This window comes from Phaseolus vulgaris, chromosome 9 (assembly GCF_000499845.2).
Source record: "Phaseolus vulgaris cultivar G19833 chromosome 9, P. vulgaris v2.0, whole genome shotgun sequence".
NCBI classification, from domain to species: Eukaryota; Viridiplantae; Streptophyta; class Magnoliopsida; order Fabales; family Fabaceae; genus Phaseolus; species Phaseolus vulgaris.
The window spans coordinates 26,474,808-26,494,075 of NC_023751.2; the positions used below are offsets into that span (position 1 = coordinate 26,474,808).

Here is a 19,268-nt window from a genome sequence, read left to right on the forward strand (position 1 = left end):
ACTATATTATCATCTCTCTAGTGTTAGGCAAGTCTACGCTAGAATCATATTAATTTGGTCAAAAGCTTCTTCAACAAATTTACTGCAAAGTTCTTCATTGGAAGCACATAACTTAACAACAACCTGTTTGTTGACATATATAATTCCAAAAATAATTATCTACATTCAAAACAACATTAAGATAATACAAATTACAAAAAAAAAAACATACCTCATTCTTACGCAGACCACGTTCAAGTTCATGGTCACCAACTCTAACATTCATCCAATGCATGATACGGGGATATTTATTCCCACTAGTAGGTACTTGACGCTTATAAGAGAACAAATGTTCCATCGCCCATATCTGAACAATGAATACAAAAAAGGAATTTATTAAAAGGTCAACACAGATGCACAATTATTACAAACATTTACCAATAACAAAAATGTTTCATTTTACCTGCAAGAGGTAAACGCAACCATCCACATGGATATACGACATATTTCCCCGCGTAATCCATTTTGAAGCTGAACACAAACTATCAACCAAAATCTCATACACTAAACCCCCCCAATTATACATATCAAGTTTGTCTAAATCATCAACAAGGTTAAACAACCCATCATGAACTAAACCCAATCTAGTAGGGAGAATAAACTCCGAAAAACCTAACAAGACATACAACTTACAAAAGTCCTCTGAGGAAATATCATTCCCAAGTTTCAAAATAACAGAATATATCATTTCCACAGTTACATGACCTTCTTCAAAAAAACTCCTTATGTGAGATATAATACTACTTTTCCTTAAATCAATTTTTCTACCACCTAATCTAAGACCTACACCTAAACACACATCTACCAAACTAAACGACACAAATTGATACTGAATTGAAAAAATTTGCTTCCTCTCCACCCAAGAACTACATAACTTACTTAAAAGTCCATGGCTCAATTTGATGTCCTCACGAACAAACAAAAGCCATCCAAATGGAGTGGACTGTATAATACTCTTTTGTTGCAAAGTTATAACCATATTCACAACAGCCAAACGCTTTGACCTGCAATTATGCCTAAACACCTGTATATCAAAATCAAATACAAATACACTATAATAATTAAAATTAAAGATAAATAAATGTAATTGTCATGTCTACTTAAAAACAAAAAAACATCATTTCAAATAAACCTTAGCTTGACCCTCAGGATGACGATCAATCGTAAGAACCTCCTCATCTGAACATCCGCTAATTGACATTATATCCTCAAACAATTTTGTGAATGTTTCCTGTTGAGAACGAAACCAACATACACTCTTATAACATCAGTATGCTTATGCTTCAATAATAGAACATTCAGTAAATTTAGAGCAACATGAATTGTTGTGCAGTTCTATTAATACCTCAATTCTTAAATATATGTGCAGTTCTATTAATAAATAAGTTTTTTATTCTACATGCAGATTTAGGTCTATGCAAACAGTTTTGAATATTTTTTGGTGGCAGTGGTGGTCCTTCAAAGAAAGGCCCATGAGGATTGGGCAATGAAGCATAATTACAGTGTCTAATAATACAAGGCTTTTGAAATCATAGGGATTAAATTGCTCAACCTAAATAATCTCAAGGACTACCAACAGCTTACTCGTACTTATTTCAGTTGTGGTCTTATACTATATTTTTATCTTGCTGGGTAAATATGACGTTGTTCATATTCTCTCACTTTTGATATTTTTGTCAATAATGTAAAATAGACACAGTTGAAGTCCCAGTGTTAAAAAAATTAAAACAATAATATAAAGCTATATATATATATATATATATATATATATGATACCCCAAACCTATTTAATCTTCGTTGATTTAAAATTAACAAAAAATAATTTGTGTGAATGTTTCCTGTTCAGAACCAAACCAACATACACTTCTAATAAAATTTTCTCCATACAAAGGGGAATCATATCTCTATTTGAATCTCACTAGTAAGAAATTATTTGAAAAAGATTGTCTGGAGGACATTACAAAATGCATGTAATCAATTTTAAATATTGGAAGAAGAGTTAAGGATCAGAATTACTATAAACTACAATTTAATTCCAAGCAATTACTAAGCAGTATGATCACAAAAGTGGCATCAATTGGCACTTCTCTTCAGCTCATCAAACAGGGCAACATACACTTACAAATGGGAGCAATCAGATTTTCAATTAACCAAGCCTTTTCCATCACCAGGTGGCGGCACATCATTAGCAACTACAAAGGGATTTAGAGAGAACATAAAACAATATTGTCCCACAATTTCATCAATAACTAACATAAAAGAATAATGCCCTATAGTTGTTTCTTACATTAGTGTCTCACACACCCATCCATTGCAAATTTAGGAACCAAATAGCAATTTCAACATAGTTGCAAATTTTAAAACTAAATAACTATTTCAACACATTTACAATTTAAGAACCAAAGAACAGAATAATTTAAAACTAATTTAAAAAGGTACATGGTGGAATCTTCACTCTAACAAAGGCTTGTAACATCAATGACGTAAGGCTTTTCAAGACACCAATAACTAAATTGGGGCAACAAAGGTTTAATGATATTTTCAAATATTTTTCACAACGAATGTAGAATGCAAATGAGTCAAATGTAGACCAAATTTACTCAGCTAACTAAACTCCCAAGAAATTAGATGAAAATAAAATAACATTTTAACCAAAATTGATTCTACTAACCTCTTCTTCATCTTTGGTCGGATCCAATATAATACAATAACTATCTGTTACAGAACGACATATTGGCACCAAACAGACAAGGATGACAATTAATTACTATTAATAGAATTAAAATGTAGAAATAAACCAAGAGACAAACTAACTAGTGTAGATTACCAGGAACATGCTTTGACGAATTCCAGTCTCTATAGGTGCATCACATGCTGCATAAACTGTACATGGAAGAAGCTATATGTTAAGTTAAGTTAAGAAAAAGAAGCAAAAATCCAGAAGCATATATTTTAAATATTAAGTTAGGATAGGATTACGTTTTAGAAGCAAGCCTGGTTAGCCAACAAGAACTCATTGGCTTGAGATGCAGCTGCAGCTTCAGACACCAACGCCTTTATGACCAAAGTCTTAACCTCCCGGGGTTTGTAAGGAAAACCCTCTCTCGCATACGAGTTAACAAACACTGCAGTTCCCTCCTTCACCAATTGCTAGGAAACCCTAAAAAGTCAAATCCAAACCAATACAAAGGTCATTCAACATATAGAAAATCAAAACACCAATAAACCCCAGTGTCCAACACTCCAAAAGCCCAACATCCAACAAATAAACGAAATCAAAAAACGCTAAGTCCTAAAAAATCAAAACGAAACCAATGAAAACTTGACGAAAAATTATATGAAAATAGATGCCAAATCAAAGAGCTCACCGGAATCAGAATCACAGACGTTACCGGAATCAGAATCGCACACGTTACCAGAATCAGAATCGCAATTTCAGAAATATCCAAACAAAAACGAAATCCAATATAATGCGGTACCGATATCGCACTACAAATCGTGTTGATCGTAGACTTCACCGGAATCGGAATGAGAATCGCTACCACTCCAAATCGCACTCCAAATCGCACTGAGAAAATGGGGCTGATTTTGCCTTTCTAAAACCTAATCTTTTACTACAGAACCCTAAATTTTAAAACTTTGCCACCTCAACAATACTGGCCCCACATAATACTTTATTATATTTTTATCCACATCAGCAGGCGTAATCTGGCACAACACTTAATTGGGTGTCAAAATATCGGTTCCCATTAAACAAACACTACACAGTAGAAATAGTTAAAGTAGAAGATGATAAATAAGAAAGATAAATGTGTAAAACCACAAATTGTTGTTATATAAAATGGCCTAGAATAGAGCTACTGGAATTGTGATAATTCCTTAATTAAAAATACAAATTTTTGATTAACATTATATTACACAACATGTCTCTTATAGATAACTAAAGTAATACAAAATAAAATCATTTTTTATCATCACAAAATAGAAGAAATAAAACAGAATATTTCAGGAATATTCAACTCTTATAAAAAATATTTATCTTAAATCAGTCTCCCTCCTTAAACAGAATTAATACATTTTCTATTTGTAGAACATATTGAAATTGCACAGCTCTGTTTTAAAATATGTTGAATGGTATAGTGGCCCGAATGCCTCTACTCAAAATATTGTGCATGTCCTGTTTTTGTTTCTTCCGTTTGTTCATGTTTCATCAATGTTGTATATAGCTGTTGTGATTCCCAACTTCTGGCATTTAGTTTAGTTGTGCAATGCAAAATATTTCTTCTTGTTTTGCCCAATTTAAGATTATTGAATTCCTTTGTTGATAAATATTTCTAATCACTACCATCCACATAGTTTTCATATCCTATTTCATCATGAAGAACCATATACTAATTCTCACCCATTTATCACACATATTCCATATTTTTACATCAAAATTAGAGATGCAAAATAAGTGGTTTATTGATTCTTCTACAAATTCACACATGACACAATGAAGACTACTCTATGAAGCACATACACGAATATGACACGAACACAGATATAAACACAAATATATGACTAAATTGAAAATTATAGGACACGAAACACGAATATATATATATATATATATATTAAAATGTAGTAATATATTTTGTTATATGAAAAAAATCAAGAGAAATGTTTATAAAAAATAGTTTAAAAAAGATGTACTTATTTAAACCATAATGTTTGACTTTTACATTTGTTCATCTTCATTAAAAAAATACAACTTCTAATTTTGGTTCATCAAGAGATAAGTTAGCAATATTAAGAATTTTATTGTCATCCAATGAAAAGTCATCTCCTGCATTATCCCATAATTTAGTTTCCTCTTTGTAATTTGAGGAGTTTCTTGAAAGAAGACTATGGACAAATACTAAATCTTGTACCCTTTTAATTGTCATCTTATTTCTTCTTAAAGAATGTATAGAGGAGTAGGTACTCCAATTCCTCTCACAATAAGAAGAAGAACATGGTTGTCCAAGTAGTTTAAGAGCTATCTTTTGAAGTGTTGGTGCATGAGCTCCACGAACAATCCACCATGATTTTGCATCCATTTTGTTAGAATAAATTTATGAAAAATCAACCAATTGATTTTTGTTCAACCGAATAAAATTTCAATTTTATAGTTCTTTATAGAAAATCAACATGTTGTTTTCTTGAAACAACTGATTGTTTATACCAGAAAAACAAAGAACAATTTACAAAGCAGGGAATAAGAGTAGGGATAAAGAGATTCACACAAAGATATTTATATTGGTTCACTCTTAACCAAAAGCTACATCCTGTCCTCAGCTAACCACTGAGAATTCACTATGCATTCAAATATAGATTACAAAACACACACTAAGAGTGTTGATCTTGAACCCCTCAAGAACACACAACACTCCTTGGCAACACCACAGTTTTCAGAAACCCATTCTGAAACTTCTTTACACAGATTACACAAATTTATAGTATTCAAAACAAGGAAATAAAATACATTTGGGCTTTACAAAGCAGTAGTACAAATGGAGAGAAGGCCTAGTTCCTATTTCACACACAAGCTATGATCCAAAAACTATTGATTCTCTTGAAAACGATTTTAATAAGCTCTCTTTCTTAGGTTCTCAAAAAGACCATCAAACAGTCTTTATATAGACTCAAAGAAGTGGTTAAATCTGTTAGATCATAAATCAAAAGCAATTGGAAATATTTAAAAACAGTTTGGAACTCTTAACATAGTTTTGTTAGAAAAGCAACTAATTGTTTTACAAAACAACTGATTGAAATAACTTTTCTGTTGAGGATTTCATATAAAACAGTCAGTTGTTTTATCGAAATAACCGGTTGTTCAGTTTGAAAATAAAGACAAAAGCATTTTCAAAACCTTGTGAAAACTACTGGCAAACAATCAGTTGTTTTGACAAATCAACTGGTTAAAAAACTTGTTATAAACTCAAGACCTTTGAGTAACAATTTTTCAACATATTGATTTGAAAAACAACTTACTAAAATTTCAAACTTTTAAGAAAGCACTTCTTTTAAAAGAGATAAAGAGTCAAGTGATCTTGGATCAATACAAGGTGTGAACTAACAATTCAAAAGCTACCAATCAACACACACAAACACAACAAGTTCTTCAAGTCTTCTACTCAGATTTGAAGGCATCAAAGCACCTTGTTAACACATTTTACCTCTATCCCTTAAAGAGTCAACATCGGCAACATCTTCTCTTCTATCTGAAAAGTTTGCAAACTCTACATTTACCTATCTCCTTACATCCACATCATCAAAGTACCTCCTAAACATTTCATCCTTTCCTGAGAAAGTTCCTTATCTTGATGTGGGGCAAGTCTTTGTGAATCTTCATTTAACCATTCATGGCTATAATATCTATATAAAAAAACATATAAACATAAATTAACATAATATTATGTACTCAATAAAATATAATTATAAAATAATTTAACTATATTGTATTACCTTGGATTTAAAGAATGAGCAAGACAATGGAGAGATATGCTACTCTTAGTCCAACGATCAATCAATATTAAGTTTACTACCGCAGAAAACGATGAATGTTCAACTTATGTCTTTCTTTCATTTTTTTATATAGGTTGGAGAAGGTTTTCTACATGACTTTTTTTCATTTGAAAGTAAAGGACCTCTCAGTTTATTATATGTTGGCAGCACATATCCACTAAGATTAGAAGTATTAGTTGCACAAGAAAATGCACTCCTATAATAAGGACTTCTTACTAAATGAAATGGTAGTCCAGAAGAATAAAACATCCTCGCAACTTCACAATCAAGAGTATTTCTCGCTTGAATATTGAAAGTAGCTTGTAAAGAACCTTCGAGTTTTGGGTTAAGATCATTGTTTGTCTGATTTCCTTCATCAGATACAAGTGGTAGAGGAACCTTTTTCTTTTTTAAATTTCTATTTTCAATGATGCTTCATTGCCTAATTTTTTAAACTCAATAAGTTTTGACGGAGTCACATTCGGACAAATTCTAACTCATCCCCTGTAATTTTTAACAAATGAGCTCTTACTCGAGTCTAAGATCCACTGAATGAAAAATCACACAGACTACACTTGATCATACTATTTCCACCACTAGGAATTTTTCTTAACTTTGAAACATATCTCCACAAAGGTTTTGTTTTATTTTCTTGTTGGGTAACTTGATTGAGTATATTCATCTTACAAAATAAATTAAATATAAAAGATTTACTTACATATAGAAATCAAATAAATTCATTTCATAGAAATCAAATTATGAATATAAAAAATAAAATATGCAATAAATTAAAAAATTAATTATAATATAATATATTATATATTTTTAATTAATTTTCAATTATTATGCTATTTAAGGTTATTTAATATTTTAATTTCAACATAATTATTATTAAAAGTATTATCATCTTTAATATAATAAAAATAAATTTAAAATAAAAAATTTACTAAATAAATATAAAAAATAAAACATATAATAAATTAAAGATTAATTATAATATATTTTATATTTTTAAAAAATATTGAATTGTTATGTTATTTATTTAAGGTTATTTTGTATTTTTCGTTTTAATATAATTATTATAAAATAAATTATCTTTAGTATTTATTTTTTTTAAGTAAAAGTTTAATTTACCTTTATAAAATATTATCTTTTAATAAAAATTTAAGTGAATATTTAAAATATAAAAAAAATATTTTCATGTTAGTAATTTAAGAATAAAATAAAATATTTAAATTATATAAGAATACAGAATATTATATAATTATATAATAGATTATATTTGAATTATTTGAAAATGTTAAAAATTAAATAATAAAAAATTAAATTCAAAGTTCCTGTAACTTTATTCAGAATTACAATACCCATTAAATATTGAATAAAAAATAATCATAATAAATAATATTATATAATAAACTATATGTAAATTATTTGAAAATATTAAAAATTTAATAAAGGAATTTTAAATTCAAATCGCCACTGTTATGTATATTCAATATAAAAGAAAAAGTTGTCAGTGTACATTCAATATAAACTCAATATAAAAAGTTGGCATTGTATGTATAGACATTCAGTATAAAAGAAATAGCAAACCGTGTTCTAAGAATGGTAGGTATGTATTCATAGAAGAAAAAAAAACTTTACATTGAACTGTGAGAATCATTGAGAAATGATAATAAAACAAAAAAACATTAAGAATAAGAACACACTTATCTCTCCCCGATACTTAGTTTTTCTTCTTTCTTTCTTCTTTTGTGTTGCTTTTATTCTTTTTCTTTTTTTGCGTTGGGAACGTACAACTCAATAACCATCACTATCACATCACCCAAAATTATTTTCATGTTCACATGTCAATAAAACAAATGCAATAGAGGAGGTCAAACTCATTAAGGTAACACCCATAACCTTAGTTTTGTATGTATTATTCATCATTAACATAATGTTAAAGGAACTCAATAGTTTCATTAAATTAGGGTGTATCCAAAATATATATGTGACCACATTTATATGTTCATTGAATCTACACTAATAAATATACATGTCTCACTCAAGTAACATCATCAATTGTTGCATCAGTTCTATGACCTCAGTCTAACTTACGATACACATACCTTACATTTTTCTTATTATGCTCATTTATTGTTAGGAAAATATTTCTAGGCTTCACTACACTCTTTGTCATATTAACAAGCATTGACCGACTTCCCATTAAGTGTTAATCTATCAGCATATAGATGACCTTCCATCATATCTTCCAAGTCATGATTGTGAGAGACACAAAGTAATTTCATGTTCCATTCTTCACTAAATTTTATTGATTTCCCTAGTAATTTAAAAAGATACTCACATTTCCTACTTCCACTATTTGTTACTTCTAAGTCATCATTACAAAGTCTTCATTCCTTGTTACACATTTGATGTATCTGACCTTAATATAACAATAACAAATCCAAATTTATAAGCGACCTTTTTTTCCTACTTCAATAGGTTATTTGAGTAGCGAATACTTACAAAGACATGTGACAACTTTATATTTAATTAACCAAAGATGTTTCATAAATACACATTATGTAAATATTGATGTGGCAACTGACTTTTACCTCTTTTGTTACAAATGCATCGTACAATCATGTGCTATACATTCATTATCCAATGTATTACAAGACATAGAGTACTTCATATTAAACATCATCTAGACTTGCACAAACATCAACCTCCTTTGATATCTTTGTGTAAAAGTCTTAATCCATTTTTGCCAAAAATAAATTTTAATCACTGAAAAATCAACCATTTTCAACATTCTAGATTAATGAATCCGAAATATAAAATTCAATTTCTGAAAAGATAAATTCATAATAGTAGTTAAAATTTACAGAAAGAGAATTCCAAAATTATAATCTTCAGAACCACCAAAAACTAAAAAATAACACCCTTCCATACTTGAAAATGCCTAGCCTTCCTTCTAAACAATATTACTAGCTCATGTCTTTCAAATAAAACTCTAAGAAAGACCAACTTTCAAAAGTTTTTAGGTAGAAATTGAAGAGTACAGGGAAGCAAAAGCCGAATAAATATATCCCAATTTAAACATTTTTGGTTTTAATATTTTGAATGTTTAAATCAAAACCTACTCAAACTAACCAAATCCGTTAGGGAATGTTTAAATCAAAGTAACCCAACTGAATATTTTGAATGAATAAATTAAATTAACTTAACCCAATAACATTTTATTACTTTATTATTATTATTATTAATATTTTATACTACTTAGCATTCAAATGTTTTCTACAGCTTATTAACATCCTTATTAATGTCTGGCGTACCTGTTTTTATTTAATTGAGTTTTGGGTTGTTGGGTTTTATTTTAAGTCTTAATTAATCCTAAAATGAAACAATCGAACACATTAAATCACTCAATTACCCATAATTAACGCATCCTTTGACTGCTTTCAGTTTCTTTTTATTATGTATTAGTAATAGTAATACCTCCATTATGATAAAAATACGGTACTTTATATATTTTAATTTATCTTTTTAATGTATACCTTTTCTCTCATATCATTTCATTTAATTTTTCAGTGTTTTTATTTCATTGTAAAAAAAAAAATAATAGTGTCTCTATTATTGTATATACATGACCCTTTACTAAATTTATGAACAATTTTTGATAAATTTTCAAGAATTATTATTGGAATACTCCAGTTTCTAATTATCTTATTTCATATTCTTAATGAGTTATTCACTTAAGTAATCACTTTTTCCATTTTATAATTAATAACATGCAAAGTTTAAATAAAGAAATTATTATACATAGTAATTTTGTTCTCACGATTGAGTAACTGAGTAATTAAGGTTATTTAAAAAAAAATGATAAACGTTTAGAGGGATTTTATTAAAATCTGTTGTATAGATCTAATGGTAGCAATCAAAATTAGAGCATTCAAAAATGGATATCCCTTGATCCTTGAATCATAGTGACAAAATAAATAAAAGTATAAAAAGAATCGGAAGTTTATACTTAAAGTGCACGAAATATCAATTATTTTAAAATAATGACATTGTGAAAAAAAATGAAGTTTCATCTTTTCATTGTTTTATCCTCAAATATGACATTTTTACCTCTTACTAAATGACCAATGATATTTTTTAAAAAAAAAGTGGTGATAATTATGTGTGTCACTTAATAGATACAAAATATCAAATTTTGAGAAAACTACATACCACCTATGCTTATATGTTATATCCACTTAACAAAAGATTAAGAAAATCAGTTAATTTAATTAAATTAATTTTTACAGGTGTTCACGGAACACAATTTATTGAATTCACTATTAAATATCCTTTTAATTCGAATACTCATCTAAACTTTAAACTGGAGACAATCAGCTAAGAAAAATCACACGTTTAAATTTGATAACAATTTGCATACTTTTTTAATTTTGTTTAAATTCGTAAAATTTCATTTTCTTAGTAATTCCATCAACATTGCATCCATAAAGAAATGTGAAATGAAAGATTCAATTTCATTTTCTCTTGCTCAATTATGGTAATTCAAAGCATTAAATATACTTTCCTCCTCCAACAAGGATCCATAAAAAACCACAATACCTCATAAAACGGTAACATTAGAATCATTATTTCTTTGACTCAATGTTGATATTATTGAAAGCACTATATAATTACACATAAAAAGTTTCATTATTAATCTGAGAGATCATCTCAACCAAATCTAGCTCCTTCTTAACTTGAACCTCCAACATCTCTAGTGCCATATCTCTCTCAACATCATTCTCATCCATATTAACACCTGCAACACCCTCTATTCCTCCATAATCACAATATTTTATTCCCTCCATCATTCCATCAAATTGCAATTTTCCTTCAAAAATTTTGGTATTCTCAAGAGGAACACAAGACACACCATCTAGAAGAGAATCGATACAACATCCTTCTTCAAACAAATTCTCACCAAAGAGAAAATCTGGAACCACATTGAAATCAGAATTTGGTGCCAAGCATTCAGTGGCACAAAATTGAAAAACTGTCTGGGGCAAAGCTGGTGCAGTGGCTTTGCTTGTGCTGGTTTTGATATTCATGGGAGTAGCATAATTAGCACAAGATTTTCTCCTATAATCTCTTGGGGGGTTCTTGTCTAAGTTCAAACTCTTGATATACTCTTGGAGAAGGGTGCCTCTAGGGTACTTGGATCGACACTTTCTTTTGGAATATTGCCTTCTCTTGGTTGCATTCCAGTGGTTTTTGATCGAGTTCTCAGTTCTTCCAGGCAACCTTTTAGCAATCTCTGCCCATTTGTTTCCAATCTTAGCATGAGCTTCGATTAGTATTTTATCCTCTTCACAATTCCATGTGTCCTTCTTCATAATGGCACAACAAAATTTCAAAACATAAGATAAAGTGTGTACATAAAATATGATAAAAAAAAGGTATACCTTGATATCAGGCCTTAAATGGTTATGCCATCTCTCTCTGCACTGTTTTCCAATTCTTTCAGGCAATATCTTAGCAATATGAGACCACTTCCTTAATCCGTATTGTTCCACCAGTTGAATCAATAATCTGTTCGGGCAAACACAGATGCATATTTTTAAAAGAATTTCCATATTGTAAACAAAGAATATGGTATAAATATGACAAGGTTTTAAAAAGGGTTTGTGACCAATTTTTGCAACCTGCAGTTGTAGTCATGTATATCACAACGAAACTGTGACCACGAAATAATGTAAAAGCATGGTGTAAATGGCCACAAATGACAAATTTCATGAAATTATTATGTTTTTTACCCATCTTCTTCTATTGTCCAATGCCCCTTGACTGTGTTGGACTTCTTGTGAACTTTGTATGTTCTTCGAGTGGTTGGATAGGATCTATGGCTTTTGTTAACACCAATTCCTTTGTAATAATTCATTGGGGATATGCATGAAACTTCATCTGGTAAAGCAAAATTGGAGGGCTTGATTTGTTGAGGAGTAAAAGGCAAAAAGCTTTGATTTGAAACCATGATATCTAGTTCAATATTCCTTTGAGAATCTCCATAAAGGAAATTGTCCATAACATGAGTAAAAGGCTTGCACTCGTATACATCTAAATCAGGTGATGAAGGTGTAAAGGTGAAATTGTGCAAAGCATGAAATGTTGAATTATTGGATGAGGGCACACTGAATTGAAACTCATCAATATTGTGAAAATGTTGTTGCAAGAGTTCATGCGATGAAGGATTTCCCAAAGGAATCATATCTTTCATACAACTTTCTTGCAAAAGCTGTGAGACAAAGCTTTCTTTCACCAATTTCTCAATATTCATGTCCTTTGATAATATTAGTTAGAAGAACCAATTCACTTTATGTCCCTTCATACAAGAGACTAATATTATATTTTCGATCAATATTTCATTTTCATAACTACTTTGGTAACCGCCATTTTATTAATGAAGACATTTATGTTTCTTTTTCCGGTTACTAACCATTATTGTAGTCAAAGTTACATTGAGTCGTTTTTTCTAGAAACTCCATCAATAAGAGAAGAATATAAAGATGAAAGCTACAAATCAACACAAATGAGGTGAGAAAAACCATTAGTATAATTTAATTTCTTTAATTTTTTATTATATTTTACATATATAATATAACGTACCATTGGTTACAATGCAACAAATAAGATGCCCCAAAAAGGGGAGATAGGCTTCTAGTACCCATGGTAATAAAGGTTTTTAATGTGTTTTGTTCTTTTTTTTATTTATAAAAAATGTTTTGTACATTATGAACTAACCGCAAACATTAACATATAATTTATTCTGGTCAAAGTGTAACTCTGACTCAAGAGAGAGAGAGAAAAAAAAGTTACTATATAAGCAGCGGCGGGAAAAATAAACTAGTTACTTATTATACGTTCGAAAATAGAGTTCACTCCTACTTAATTGGCTGGTGATCTAAATACTTATTGTATGCTTCTTCTTTTTTTACTATTGTTGTTGTAGAGTGGAGCTAGGAATTTTTTTTGTTGATTTATGGAGAGAATTTTTTAAGAAGAGAAATGTTATTTAAATATAATGAGTAAAGGGAAAATGTAATTAGTTGATGAAATTTTCTTTATGAAATTTAATTAACGACTTAATTTTAAGAGAGTTTGAAATTATTTAAGACTGAAAATTCAATAATATTGTAAATAGAAAAGACAATAAATATAAGGTATTAAGAAATATTCCATGGGACACATAAAATTTGGTTAATAACATTAGTACTTATAAATTTTTTTTTATTAAAATCATGTTAAGAAGAGTATAAAACTTTTAGCATTCTAACTAGCTTGCCACCACATGAAACTCTATGAAAATAAAGAAAAAGATGCAGAGAGAGGAATAATCAAAGGTCATGCAATGAATAAAAACATCAAAATAACTAACAAAACCTAAATTTCAATAAACTTTCTAAAAAATATCAAACAAACACGAGACTGTACAAAGACAAAAAAAAAAGTCCACTCTATTAATAATATCAATATTAGCAAAAAAAAACACATTTATTATCCTTACGAAAGGCAATTAGGTTTGGCATATGTCAAACTGGTGACAAATACATGATTTAAGTGTTGGGTTCTCCATCTATCATGAGGGTGTGTTTTACGGGTGGGTTGATGTTTTTGGGGACTCTAGTTCTTGTTTTTGATTGTTTTGGGTAATGTGGTGTAAGTCATGTTGGGTTCTTAGCTGGTTGGGTGCAAGGAAACTGGTTTTGTTTTGTGTATAAGGGTTGGAGCACCTGAAGTGCTTCACTTTATTTTATTTATTCTTTTCTGATAAAAAAAATCCTTATGAAAGATAAGGAAGACTTTAAAATTCATATTTTTATAGATGGTAAGAGTCTTCTACCAATAACCTTTCAGTCTCCATGAAATAATACCAAAATTTTATAAAACATTGTAAAACTAATAGGAATCATATTCTAGGCAGACACGTTTGTAGTTTTTAGCTTTAGAGGTCTGTATTACAAGGATGACAAATCATAAACCTTGCATAAATAAAGGAATTGATGCCAAGATGGGTAAAAGATCCTCAAACAAACTCTCTTGATGAAGCACCATCTCCTCTACTTTATCTGAAGATGTCATAACTCTCAACACACTACAAGAAAATCATGAAATAGAAACCAATTTTAGAACCATAAGTAATTAGTTGCTATAGTTACTAAATTAGAGACCATTTTAGAAACTAAAAAATCCTTTGGTTTCTAAATTAGTTTCTATTATTGTTAAATAGTTTTTAAATTGGTATTTAATTAGCTACCAAGATTTTTGCTACCAAATTTAGAATTTAAATAATTGATAGTTAAAACTTTGATAACTAATTAGATATCAATTTAGAAACTATTTAACAATAATAGAAACTAATTTAGAAACCAAAAAAATTTTTAGTCTCTAAAATGTCTCTAATTTAGTCATTACACCAACTAATTATTTTTTTTTCTAAAATTGATTTCTATTTCATAATTTTTTTTAGTAACATAACCAAGGCAACCTTTGGCAACATCATCAGCACTAACCTTTACCTAGCTTACACCAAACATAAACCAATTTACCTTTTTAACGAGTATTCTTAAACTATGTTACATTACATGACGTAAAGTGGATTTATGTAACAAAAAAACTATATTAAATTTACACTATATGTAAAAAATCATTAGTTTAATAACAATGAAAAATCTAAAATCCATAGGTCCTTCCATTGTGTTGTAAGAATGTTCATTCAAACTCCACAAAGATATGCAATAGTCTGTAATATATCAATTGCAATTTGTTGTTGAGTTTAATAATGTAGGGATCTTTCAACATTGTAATTCAAAACTTCAGGATCAAAAGTGTTATTAGGAGTGATAGGTGAAGGAGCTATGGAGTCGTACTTCTTCTCCCAGTTCCAACAAACTTTGGGGAAATCTTATATGTGGAAAATATTTTAGAGTTGGGACAAGATGTATGAAGTTTTCATTTCAAGAAGACTAAACAAAGGGACCAACAATATGACTTTGTGAGATTAAGTAGAGGTACTAAACACAATGTTCTTGGAGAAATAATTGAATCAAATTTGGACTGGGAATAGAAAATGCACGTCAACATCCCCAAATACAACAAACTTTTGGTTTGCCCATATTAAAAAACTATATGTCACGGTTTGTATTAGGGGTCAAAAGTACTATGATCCATTTGGTGCATTAATACTTCAAAGTTGCGCTCGAGATTCCATTATTCATGTTATCATTCTCGAGGTTTCTATTATAGGCATAAGTAGAATTTTAATTCCTATTAAACACTGAACCAAAATTATTTGGGTACTTTTGCAAGGTGACATCCCCCACCCCTCCTAAAGAATATCATTAAAATTAGATGATTTATTTGAGTTTGAGGAACTTGTCCTTGGTGTTAAGATAATAGAAAATGGTGGAATAGTTTCTACTCGAGTTGTCATCACTGAACAAACTGGTGGGTCCAAACTTACAATGGTTAATACCGACATAATTAGAGACATGGATAACGTTGTCAATGAAGAGTTGTTGTTACTAATGACTATTTTATGAGTATATTGAGTTATAAATAATAAATTGTCTCTGAATCCACAAGAAATAGTTCTAAAATCTTAAGGTTTAGGGTTTAAGGTTTATAATATTCACTAAATATAAGAAAATATGTAAAAGTTTGTTTGAAAGGTTGTTTGTACAATAAATTTGTAAGAAAATAAATTAAAAAACAAATGATTTGGATTATTCAATTGGGAAAATTGGGATTGGGGTTAATCTTTCTCACTCGTTTGTATTTTCAATGAATAAAACCATATAACATTTCATCTTGATTAACATTGATGCAATATAAAAATCATTCATATCGATTCCTCGCGTGCAAAATTATTAAGAATGTCTCCTAAATATCGATTTCTCACATATTTATAAAAATTTCTTATCATTACGAACATATATTATAAAGTCATTATTCTAGCATTCAAATATGTTAAGCATTATCATTTAGGTCAGATGCTTAGAAGTATTTTTCAGTCAAATCTAATGATCAAAATCATGAATAAAGATATAAAATGCCAATATCAATCATCAATCAAGAATACAATATTATAAATAAATATCACCTCAATACATAAGAGTTTGAACAGAATACTCTCAATCCCAAAGAATTAGTCACTCATATTGGCCATTACAAGCATGGAAAGCAAGAAAAGAAGATCCAAGGTGTTTCTCATTGACGGTTACCTCCTCTAAGGTTTTCTATCTCTCAATATTCTCCCAATGATGTCTAGGGTTATGCATTATGTCTTCTATTTAACCTAGTTGGGTTTGGGTTAAGTAACATCTCGCTTAAGCGAAATATTGCTTGCTTAAACGAGTTTCACAAGAAAAAGTCAAACTTCACTAGAGTGAACTTGCCTAAGCGAGCCTTGGGCGAGTCTTAGGCAAGTTCCTCTAAAGTGATCATGCTTGGGCAAGTTTTTAATGTTCCAACTATATCTTTTCATCTTGTCTTTAACTTGTTCATTCTCCTTTAGTCATTTTATCTCCATCTTCCCCTGGATTCCTGAAATTAACACAAATTTGGGAATAAATAGTTCATATTCATCTTATAATCTAGAAATATGTAAAAATGTTCAAATTCCTAAATTAAAGATTAAATTATAACTATATTATGAATTAAATTCTATAAGTATTTATCTTTTTTTATGAAATATTACTAATTATGACACTTATCATTTGCTACCATAGTACTTGTAGTGTTGTTTGTATTTCCTTCTCATCGATGATTATTATTATTATTATTATTATTATTATTATTATTATTATTATTATTATTATTATTATTATTATTATTATTATTATTATTATTACTATTTTTATTTTTATTTTTATTTTTATTTTTATTTTAAGTTATTTATCATACTTAATTTTGTCATGGATTCTTTAAAGATGGATATAGCTTCTTCTTTCAATTTATGATTTTGTCTTTTAGATACTCATCAATTAAAAAAAATAAAAATAAAATATAATTTTTTGTGTTTAATCAAATTATCCATATACTAATGTTTACATAAATAATTTTATCACAACTTAATACATTTTGTTAGATAAACCATTATATAAACAAATATTTGATTATATTTGTGTTTGAAAGATAAAAGAGAATCAAAAGTGTAATGGAAGAAGAATAAAAAAAAGAATGCAAGTTAAAAGAGGACAAAAAAGACTTAAACTAAGAGTAATAAGAGAGGTAGAATTTTCATAGAAAAATTATCTAAGTGCATATGCTTTGAAAGGAATTGCACTAGTATTACAGATTGAACTTTAAGTCTAACTCAACCCCATAAAACCAACTCAATAAAGTGAGGTTTGCACCCACTTATATACTATGAAAGGCTTTAATCTCTAGTCGATGTGGGATCTCCAACAACTAGTGTTATATGTTCTAACCTTTTGTAATTAGGAGTGTTGATATGTTGACAACCTTGCATCAAATTACAATTGAAAAAATAAATAATTTTTTATTGAAATGTGTACTCCATGTAAAGAGATAGAGCAATTTTGAAATTGCATTGTGTCATATCATAGTTTTAACTACACAATGAAATATATGAATTTACAATTATGATGTGACACAATACAATTTTAAAATTACTCTATCTTCTTATAGAATCCACATTTCAATAAAAAAAATATTTCTCTTTTCAATATAATTTGATGTAAGATTCTCAGTGGTTAGAATCACTCTTTAGATCATCAAACTACGTCAATCTTTAACTCTTTTAAAGTACCTAAAATGTTGTCATTTTTATGAAATATATATTATACTTTCAAAAGTATCTTGATTTTCATCATAAGTTTTTATACTAACATCATTCTTCTGAATTTATTAATATATAACATTTCTTTTAAGACATGTACAATTATTTGAACTATCTCATTGTTTAATATACATTTTTACATTAAACATTAATTCTGAAGCTAATTTCTCTTACATACTGATCCTGCCTGTTGACCAGAACGTTGGAACCTGCCTCGTCAAAGGATCGACGTGTGCACCGCTTCAAACCTCCGTCCTTCTTCAAGATCCACCTCAAGAACCTGCAAAAGAACAGAGCGGCGCCGCTGCGGCCGATCGCACTCCAACGCCCAAGTCAGTGACCGAACCACCAAATACTAAGAGCAAGAACACTCTAGAACTCTCAAGGAACCGTGCAATGTTCTCTCTCACAGTATGCTCAAGCACTCGCAAGCGTAAAGAGTATAATCTGAACGTGCGTACCTCAGAAAGTTCGTTGAGAACTCTTATATACCTGGTCACTTTCTCTCTCCTGGCAGTTACAGACCTGGACACGTGGTTCGCATCCAGTCGTACACGTGCCATCATCTGGAGCCTCCTTGACTTGGGCGCTGCTTCTGACTCTCTTTTTGGCTAAGTTACTTATGCATGGTACTGCCCAGTGCATAGCTAACTTGGGAGTGCAATCTCTACTGGAACTGGCGAGTTAGGGTGTCTTCGTATACCTTCCCTGTGGTCTCGCCGGCCGCCTTCATAATCTGCACCACCTTCATCTCTGGCGATGTGCTTGCTCTGGCGATCTCCAATCACTTGGTCGCCTGGGTTTACATCTGGCGACTTCATCTTTAACCCGGTGATCGCCGGTTCTGGTATGCTGG

General features: G+C 29.7%; 1 protein-coding gene across 1 annotated transcript; it reads right to left on the reverse strand.

Moving 5' to 3' along the window:
• Positions 1 to 1,156: 1,156 nt before the first annotated feature.
• Positions 1,157 to 12,889, reverse strand: LOC137822347 (transcription factor MYB98-like). Its single transcript, XM_068627231.1, has 9 exons — positions 12,369 to 12,889; positions 12,018 to 12,144; positions 11,440 to 11,942; positions 11,251 to 11,343; positions 6,344 to 6,438; positions 3,408 to 3,607; positions 3,034 to 3,189; positions 2,867 to 2,938; positions 1,157 to 1,270 (listed from the first exon to the last, which is right to left on the reverse strand). The coding sequence occupies exons 1-9, from the start codon at positions 12,887 to 12,889 to the stop codon at positions 1,157 to 1,159; spliced, it is 1,881 nt and encodes a 626-aa protein (XP_068483332.1).
• Positions 12,890 to 19,268: the final 6,379 nt, after the last annotated feature.